Raw genomic sequence first — 10,188 nt, 5'->3', positions numbered from 1 at the left:
ACACACACACACACACACATTTTGAGTGGCCAGAGCAGCTGCCTGCACACCCTTACACCATTATCACAGGTTTTGGGTTTGTAAATTAATTCATCTGCAAATAGCACACTGTCTCCAGATGCAACTTCAGCTCTGGAGTCTTAAGGATTTACATTTAAGGCAAAGGCTTCCTGCCCTAGGTGTTACAATTAAGTAGGGTCCTTTCTGGTCTGCTCTGAGTCTGTCATCCAATCATGTTCTGATATGCAAATAAAGCTTAGCCAGTGCAGATAAAAGAACAAGTGCTCTTCCAGAACCAATCGCTGAGCCTGACACCTGTGTTCCAGGAGCAGAAGCAGTTATGATCTCCCCAGGAGCACCAGATATACCTGCCCCACTTGCCAACCTGAAGATTCAACACACCAAGGTGAGTACACTCCAGAAACACTGCTTCCCTAAGATTTGCAGAAATGACATCTACTTAAAGCCTGAAAGGTCAATTGAACAGAACTTGTGTAACTTTCCACATATAAAAATGTAAAGCTTATAAAGTTAGTGTCCTGATGCAACAGTAAATTCTGAATTGTAGCAGAAAACTTCTGATTAAATGTATTTCTTGAACCATCTGCAAATGAAAGGTGTTCTTTTCTGTGAGAAGGTTTCTTGTGTGAGAATGCAGTGGGCTGTAGTAAGCAGTTGTATTTATTTGAGCGCAGTGGCATGTATGCTGAGAGAGGAAAATTCTCACAAGAGGAACTTACTGGAAGGAGCCAAACACATGAGAAATGCTGCTGTAAAAGGCAAAACAGCACCCTGAAATATGATGACATTTTTATAGTTTAATGAAATGAGTATTACTGAGGACTCTACTCTGTTCATTGCATGAAGTTTGTTCCAAAAGCTTCAAATGGACTTGTGGTATGTTGCATATTTTGAAAAAGAAAGTATTCTTATTTATTTTTCCAGGGAAGCTTGTTGCTGTTGGAGCAAATGAGTAATTGTTAACTGACAAATATTTAGAGACTTAAGTCTGACCCAGACTTCAAAATCTGCAGCTAGGGAGAACTAGGAAATGGATCCGGCTGATGTTGTTCTGAGAATATCTGAATTTTGCCCATTTTGCAATTACATGCCTGCTTTTCTTGCATATTCTAGGACTCAAGAAGAAAAAAAAATAAACAAATCATACACATACACAGAGTCTAGCTGAAATGACTTAAAGTTAACTATGAGATGTGTGGCAGGAAGTAGGGTAAGAAATGAACTGTGGCAACTCTGAGAGCAAGAGGACAGTACTGGTGCCTTACACACACCTGCAGACCAGACATGTCCCTGTGCACTGTCTGCCTCGCAGCCCAGAGGACTACAAATGGCTCCTCTCAAGGAACTGCTGCTGGGCACTCTGACAGCAGAATCATTTTCACTTTAAAATGGACCAGTGAAACCAAGAACAATAAACTAATATAATGTCCATGGGCCCTCCAGTATTATTTATTTGCTCACATTAGAAAGTTTTGAAATATTGTGGTCTCTGGTGTCTTCAGAAACTCCTTCATCAAATGAGGGAGCTGCTCAGTGGATGGGCTCTGCCTTCAGGACAATGTCAGCTGAGGGGATAGTGCCTTGAACATGGCTGGGCAGCACGTATGAAGTGTGCTCAGCTGCTATTTCACACGGCTTTACTAGAGAGCACTATATCCCAATATTTTATTGCACATGAGTACATGAAAAAAAAAAGTGCTGAGTCCTTATTCTCCAGTCATTCATATTTGGTAAATATATGCCCCTAATAGCATAAGATTTCAATCTTTCCCTCACTTTCTTTCAAGTTTCTCTTTTGCAAGAAAGTTCCTTTTAAAATAGATACTTTTAAAGATGTTTCATGAAGATCAAACTTATTGACAATGCTTACACTAGCTGAGAAGATATTTGGGTAGTCTAGCTGATCCCTTACTCTTTGTTTAACTTGGCTTATAATAAGTTTGTAATGTCTGTATGCGTATCTCAAGAAAGCTTCAATGTTAATTGTCTTATACTGATTTATTCTTTCTTAATCACGTAAGCATGTAAATAAAAAGTGCTACAAAAATCAGGATGTTTCTTAAAATCTAATATAAAATTACAGATCTAAGACTCACAGTGCAAAACAATGTTTTTGAGATTGAAGTCCAATTACTTCAAAGGCATTGCATAATGCCTTAGAGATAATGACTGACCCAAGAATTGTTGATACAAGATTCTAAGAGCAGGCTTTTGCTTTGTGTTCATGTATTTCTCTATGTAAATATAAACTGCATGTCAGGGAATTGTGATTTATCATTGGTCTTGTACCTAAATCTGTTCTATTCAAACAGCAGTATATTGTTTGACTTGTACGTTACATTTTCACACTCGGGAGGACACCAGCTATGTATTAATTAAATCTAAATGGGTGAGCTTTTTCAAAAGTGTTCACATTTTCTTTATACTGTGTCCTACTGAAGTATTGTATTGGATTTTCATTTGCGAGAGAAATTGGGAAAATGTTAGTATTAAGTAAGTTTCCTGGTTGCAAGCTTTATACCATTAGTGAAAGTCTTTTCCAAACAGCCTCTGACTTTGATATTACTTTCCTACTTTTAAAAATATGCTTCTTTATTATTGTAAGAAACATGTTGGTAGGGGACAAGGGAGAGGGAACAAGCAAGAAGAGATGAATAACAAAAAGAAAAAAAAATAACTATAGTAAGAGAGCTACATGTTCTAATCTGAGAAATACTTCTCCTGCAGACAAAATAATTTTGTCTTTTTACAATTTATTTTCTAAAACATTCAGATTCTTTCTTTTTTGATTTTGTTATATTTTTTTCTTATCTTTCTTTTTTCTTTAAACCAAGCTTCTTCATAACTCACTTGTAGTCCATGCTGGCCTCAAACTCATAGCGATCCTACTATCACAACTTTCCAAGCGATCAAATGGGTGAGCCACCAAACCCAGATAGATTAGTCTTTGAATGGGGCGATGAAGTAAAAAACAGAGTTTAAGAAATATTTGTACAACAATATAAAAAAGTTTTGCAATTGAAAGCCTCCATAACATAAACCCAGAGGAAAAGGCACCTCAGCCTGTTCTCTTTATTCCCCTTGCATTTGTAAACAAACTCCACATCTGCCCACCCTCCCCAAGTTCTGAGTCCTTCCCTGAGGAGGGCCTGGAAATGTTATAGCATTCTATCACTTTGAACTACCTCTGTTTTCTCATACATCAGATGGGGATTATGAGGGTTTCTGTTACCTGGGAGGTGTAGACTAAAATTTTTGAAAGACATTCCATCTACTTTGTACAAGGCCGAGACAGAACTGACAGATAGAACTTCTGTGAAAACAGGAAGAGGCACTCGCAAGGACCAGAGTGAAATGACATTGGACTGCCTTTAGCCCTTAAGAAACATTTATTGCCCACTTCGGTATCTAACTAACATTCTGGTGACTATCAGTTGATCAGGAGTTACCGTTTTGGAATGTGCAAACAGACCCCCCAGCTTCTACCAACCCAAGGGCCAAAAGTGTCATCAGACAGTATCTGAAATCTAAGGTGAAGATTTGCTATAGCCCATCTACCTGAAGGTTATTGAAACATGTCTTCTTTTGTTCTATAACTATAAAGCCATTAACTTGTTTACATCATGCAACATGGAATTGGGGAACCTAAATCTGTGTTGCCAGGGGCCATGGCCACTAACATGATGTTCAAAACAAACAAACAAGCAAAACCTGTCTCTTATCCCCTTTAAGGTACCTAGTAAAGGCATTTTATGAGTGTCCAGTACTGAGACAGTGTCCTTCCCGGGGAAAGTTGCTGGCTCACATTAGCTTCCATAGTCCCATTGCTTTTCTGAATCGTTCCCAAAGTTTTCTTATCTTCCCATTCTGAGTTCTGTTGCACACACTGTACCTCTCATATCATTTTCTCTAACTTTCTCTGTCACTCTTTCTTGCTTGCTCTATCACCACCCAAATAATGCTGCTCCAGAGTGAAAGTTCCTGTGTTTATCCACTTCAGAGATCAAGAATATTCTCTAACAGAATTTGGTAACTGTTTTCCATCCTCTTTTCACAAACTTTCAAAGAATAAACAAATGGGAAACTCAAGACAAGCTTTCTCACAGAGGGCTAAAACCTCAGTGATTAGCATAATTATGAAACCTAACTCATTAAATGATAGTTTGTTCATGCTTAAAAATATGTTTTATCAGTTAATGACATTTTATATATACACAGGATACAGCTAAAAGTCCACTGTTTTTTTCTCTGCTGGTGATTATTTAAGTTCTTTTACAAAGGTTTTATTGTCTTCTTCACAACAACTCTACTAGGAAGTTACTATTTCCTTTACCAGTGAAGGGACAGAGGGATACACTGGTAAAGTAACTAGTCTAAACAAACACAGTAACAGAAAAAGACTGAGTACAGACAGGCTGAGCCCTCATGCTAACAAGTGACTTGCCTAAGGTCACAGTCGCATTGTGACATGAAATAGCTATATTGTGACATTTTTTTTCCTCTGGAGAATGTTGGAGGTGAGTCATTGTCTATGCTGCTCAGCTCTCTCTGGTCCTTGGGGATACTGATCCCCCATTCAGATAGAAAGAAGCTAATAGGGAGTATGAGGAGGAAGCTGGGTTCTGCACTGAATGCCTGAGGGATGAAGAACATGTGGTGTCCATGTAGACTAGGGAGAACAAAGATTAAAAAGTAATAATACACTTGCAAAGATAGTGATAAAGAACTAGTAATGTCCAAAGAACTGATGGAATAATGTAAAAAGAGAGAGAGGGAGAGGGAATGTGTGTGTCTGGAATGCTTTTGGGGGTATCTTGACTGAGGGAGTATATTTGAGAGAAAGAACAGTTTGTGTACATCAGGACAAAGCTATGTTCAAGGCAAAATTGACCATGCTGTAACACTGACTTCATTTGAGAAAACCCACTTTACTTCTGATGGAAGTAGCTCTTTCTTTGCTTGAGGCTTGCAAGCATTGGAACTCACACATGAATGCCTACTAAGTGCAGTAGTTTAATAAGACAGACATGGAAGCGATTTTCATTGTTTATACTTGTTTCATAATACCATCTTGGCCAACCTTCTAATCTGTCTGAACTTGAGCTCTACTATTTGTGAACTAACATTGAATAAGGCAACTACATGGAAGATGGTTGTCACAATTAAGTAATCAGTGGAAAGTGCCAAATACTTCTTATTTACTTGGGGCATTCTTGAACACTCCACGATAATCCTAGGATTCTGAAATTATTCAGGAATAATGCTAGTGAGATTTATACTTGCATTACCCATCAAGGTTGAAAACTGACTTCATCCATTTAATCTCATTTGAGATTAGCAATTAACTTTGGGAAGGAACTACAGAGGTTAGGTCATCAGATCACAGTAGCAGAGTGTAGTGCTGTGTTCAAGTAACACTTATTCTACTGCCCAATGATCTCAACATAAGAGAGCCAGAAGGTGAAAACTGGAGAGATGGTTTAGTGGTTAAGGCGTTTGCCTGCAAAGCCAAAGGACCCTGGTTTGATTCTCCAGGAACCATGTAACCATGATGCACAAGGCTGGGAGTGGCACATGTATCTGGAGTTCATTTACAGTGGCTGAAGCCCCTAGGGCACCCATTCTCTCTCTCTCTCTCTCTCTCTCTCTCTCTCTCTCTCTCTCTCTCTCTCTTTCTCTCTCTCTCTCCCTCTTTCTCTGTATCAAATAAATAAGTAAATAAAATGCATTTTTAAAAAGCAGAAACTGATTTCTTTATATGCACATAGAAAATCTAATGAGATACTTTGAGACAGTGTATTCACACAACTGTTGTTATAGTGAAGTGTCATGATTATACTGTGGCGTTCATCTTTTACATTGCCTATATAACAGTAAACTTTACTATAGGTAAGTATGTTTATAGAAAAACATAGTTAAACAGTAGTTAATGTAGGACGTTGTACTACTGGCCTCAGTCATGTCCTGGGTATCTTGCCATATTTCTCTTTACATAAGAAGGAACTATTGTTTTATTTGTATAAACCTGCACACCATGAGTGCTTCTGTGTATGTACACTCTAAAGTCCCCACAAACATAGCAACATTGCTTGAAGGGAGGAAAGGCATTGCTACTGCTGATTTCCCGATATTTAATAGCTATTATTTATTACGATGTTGGGATTGGTAAGGGAGTTTGCTGGAGCCTGCACAAATTTCACAACTCACAAGATTGTGAACTGATATCACCTTGCCCTCAGTCTAACTATAAGCCATTTCTTCAGCTCTGCCAACATTTATTTAAAACTCCAAGGAATATAATAACAGCTGAACTTTGCCCTCTATTAACCCTTTTTTAGAAAGAAGAGAATTTCTATTGCCAGTTTTCTATAAAATTATATATAACATACATACAATACTTTGTAGTCCTTCCAGAGCTAAATTCTGCTATAGGAGCTATATAATGTCAGGCATTAATAACAAGTATTCTTGTCACCTACAGAACATAGGGTGGTGTAAATCAAAATAAACACTACAACATATTTTCTTTCTTCCTGACTGAAGAGAGAAGGCTGAGGAGCTTTGTAAACAAGATAAACTGGCAGTACAATCATCTTACTGAAGCTACTATATGATGTCAAACAAAAATGAAAGGAAAATTTTATTTCTTTGCTTCATGTTTTGGTCACTCTGTCAGCAGTCTTTTGACTTCAGTTACATATTACATAGTTTTGTGGTCTGTTATTTCCTCTTGATTCCTTTTGCATGTTTCAATTTGAGTCTCAGCATTTTATTTTGCTGCCTTGGCATTTGGACTAGTAGTTGCTAGAGACCAAGTTTTGACTCTTTCATATGTTCAAAGTCTTACCTGCCTCTCTTGTTCCATCTCTCTTAGTTCTATTCACCCCTCGCTGTCATCTTTCTTTCACCTGTTTCCCATTGTCTTTTGTATCATTTTACAAACCTAAAGAGCAGAGGGTCTTTTTTTTTTTTTATATCTATACTTTCTCTCACATTGTCTTCTCTACCCAACTTTCTCCTTGCTATGATTCCAGCCTTCAGAGCTGGAAATCCACAAAGAGGACCTAAAGCAAGGATTGTCTTTATCTTCCCTGTCCCTTGATCTATCTTAAAAGGAATGCTTTGTGCATAGGAATTATGATTTGCTATAATCTGTCAGCCACAGAGTATGTTTTGCTTTCCCTGATCATGACCTGGAGTTGCTGGGCCAGCTTATGCCCTGCAGAGAAAATACAAATTAATGGAACCTTGGAGGAGAAGTCAGGGTCCCTCTACTTCAGCCAACAGGCACCCAAATCTCATAATAACAAGCCTAATCTAGAAACATTTTCAGGAAGTTTCTTATTTATTTAGAATTACAAGCTTGTACCAAATAAATTATGACACAATAACTTTTACTTTGGAAAGACTTTTTTCCTAAAAATTACAACTCCTACACTCAACTGTATCCCACAAACAAAATGATATATGTGCATCTCTTTAAATCTGAGATTTTTAAAGCACAAAATAAAATTTTAAATTGCCTAAATATTCCCATTTTCTCCAGATAGAATGCCATTGAATTCTAAGTGTGTGCTTAAACATCTGTTAATTCCATTAAACACTAAAAAATTTGACGTCTACTGCACATACATAAATATTATTCAAAGGCAACCTATGTCCAAAATTCATAATGAGAATATATACAGCTACTGGTTAAATATGAATAAAGTGGTTAAACTAAAATATTTTTCTTTAATAACACCATCTTTTTCCCACTAAACTTGCTAAAGGCAAAATAGCAAGTGAAAAATGTGGTTATCACCATGGCAGATCATCCTAACAGGCCTAAAATGTATTTTTATTTATAATAATAAACATTCATTGGACTATATTTTTTCATATGACCATAAAATAAACTACCAGAAAGGGTGATTTTTCAACTTCATTTGGTCTTACTGGTATAGAAGGCAAACACCAAATTTTGTCTAAGAAAATTAGAACAGTAAAAAGAAGTGATTTAGGTAATTCCTGCCAATAAGTTTACTATAACTAAGTGGGAAAAGTGGATGGTGCATAACCTGGCCCTTAGGGCTGTCTTAATAAACCTACTATGTATCCTGAGTTTTGCCTTAATGTTGAAATATCTGTTTGGGACAGAATGCATATAGTCCATCAATGTCCGAATATAGAGTCCTACTTTGAGGATGGTATAGCAATCTATTTTCCAGCATTGTGATGTCATTCTTGATTTATTGCTGTAGTCTCTCCTTAATTCCTGGGACTCAGGTGGCTCTAGTTCAAATTAATAGGGGCATATTTTAATCAGTCCTAAAACATATTTGCTCCACAAGGTAGTTTATATTTTCCTCTCAGATTCAGAATGCAGTACATACCCATGAATTTCTTAAAAAATAATTTTGGTTCATTTTTATTTATTTACTTGAGAGAGAGAGAGAGAGAGAGAGAGAGAGAGAGAGAGAGAGAGAGAGAGAGAAAGAGAGAGAGAGAGAGAGAGAGAAAGGCAGATAGATAGAGAGAGAATGGGGTACACCAGGGCTTCCAGCCACTGTAAACGAACTCCAGACGAGTGCGCCCCCTTGTGTATCTGGCTAACATGGGTCCTGGGGAATCAAGCCTCGAACCGCAGTCCTTAGGCTTCACAGGCAAGCGCTTAACTGCTAAGCCATCTCTCCAGCCCCCACATAATTTTTTTTTTATCCTCAGTCCACTACAATTCTGTGCTGTGCTGCAAATACCTCAAGTTGGTCCATCTCTTGCTTTGGATTTCTCTTCTATCCATCAATCCTATTGCAGTATTCAAGGATACACCCTTCCAGTCCATATCCCTCTCTTACAAGAAATATTGTGCAATGTATTGATAAAAATACTGCATTAGCTATTTAAATTTTCAATTCATCATCTGATATTGATTTTAAATCCATTCTCCTCCTAGATTATCAACATTCAAGAATAAGGCCATGGCTAACTCATTCTCATTTTCCCTCAGTGTCTGCCAAATATTTCTCACAATCATTATTTTTTACTGTGTGTGCATGTAGTGTGTGTGTGTGTGTGTGGTCGAGTAGGTATGTGGTGTGGTGTGTATGAGGTGCAGTGTATGCCTGCATGCCCATGTTTGCAGAGGCCAGAGGAGAATGTCAGTTGTTCGCTTATTGCTCATCTCTGTCTATCCTTAAATTGGTGTCTTCAACCCAGACCTGCTGAATATCAACAAGCCCCAGCTTCATCCAGTCTTGGTACCCTCATAAACAAGGATTCTAGATGTTCTATGCCAAACTTTTTAATATAAATTTAGGAGGAGGGCTTGGAATTCCTTGGCTCTTTTTAAAAATATTTTTTTTTTATATATCTATTTGCAAGGAGAGAGAGAGAGAGAGAGAGAGAGAGAGAGAGAGAGAGAGAGGAGATAGACAGAGATTGGGTACACCAGGGCTTCTAGCCACTGCAAATGAGCTCCAGATGCATGTGCCTCTTGTGCATATGTGGGTACTGTGGAATTGAACCTGGGTCCTTTGGCTTTGCAGGCAAATGCTTTAAATGCTAAGCCATCTCTCTAGCTCAGGATTCCTTGGTTCTTAAGCAGCAACTGCACCTAAGTGCAGAGCTTGCTCCGAAGACCTAATGTACATTATTTGACAAAAAAAAAAAAAAAATACGATTGAAACATGTGGCTATTCAGAATGATGTGAATATATGCCCAAGATCAAGGTGTATTCAGGATTTTCTTTTGTACTAAAAGCTAAAACTGAATAATGCAGAATCATGGCTGCTAACAAGTTATCTACAGCTGATCTTCACATTCGCCTGAAGCTTGCCAAACAACCTTCAGTTATCACTTGACATTAATCCCCAATTATCCAACATTTACTACATCCAGCATGAAGGAATTTTTATATAGTTTGGAGGCATGATTCCGATAATGAAATGAAATTGTATAAAAACTATTATAATGAGACTATAGGAAAGAAATGAACTGTGTGTTAAGGGCATATCATTAAGAACTTGAATGTACAAATTATTATCGAGCTAAAGACAAGAGGATTCAGGCAGAAGCTAGCATGTCTCACTACATACTACAAAAATGAAGCATTCAGTGTGTGACTTCTAACCTGATTTAAGGTAAAAATCATATGGTGAAATTTGTAATTCTGAGTCAGTTATGAC

General features: G+C 37.6%; 1 protein-coding gene across 1 annotated transcript in view; it reads left to right on the top strand.

Annotated features, from left to right (window-relative positions):
* The first annotated feature begins 255 nt into the window (after positions 1–255).
* The window catches only part of Aldh1a1 (aldehyde dehydrogenase 1 family member A1), a 49,556-nt gene continuing 39,623 nt past the window's right edge, over positions 256–10,188 (top strand). The window contains exon 1 of the mRNA XM_045155598.1: positions 256–406. Coding sequence (XP_045011533.1) covers positions 341–406 — 66 coding nt within the window. The 5' untranslated portion in view covers positions 256–340. The remainder of the gene's footprint in view (positions 407–10,188) is intronic.

The sequence above is a fragment of the Jaculus jaculus genome, chromosome 1 (assembly GCF_020740685.1).
Source record: "Jaculus jaculus isolate mJacJac1 chromosome 1, mJacJac1.mat.Y.cur, whole genome shotgun sequence".
NCBI lineage: Eukaryota > Metazoa > Chordata > Mammalia > Rodentia > Dipodidae > Jaculus > Jaculus jaculus.
This window is presented reverse-complemented; position numbering and strand designations above follow the sequence as displayed.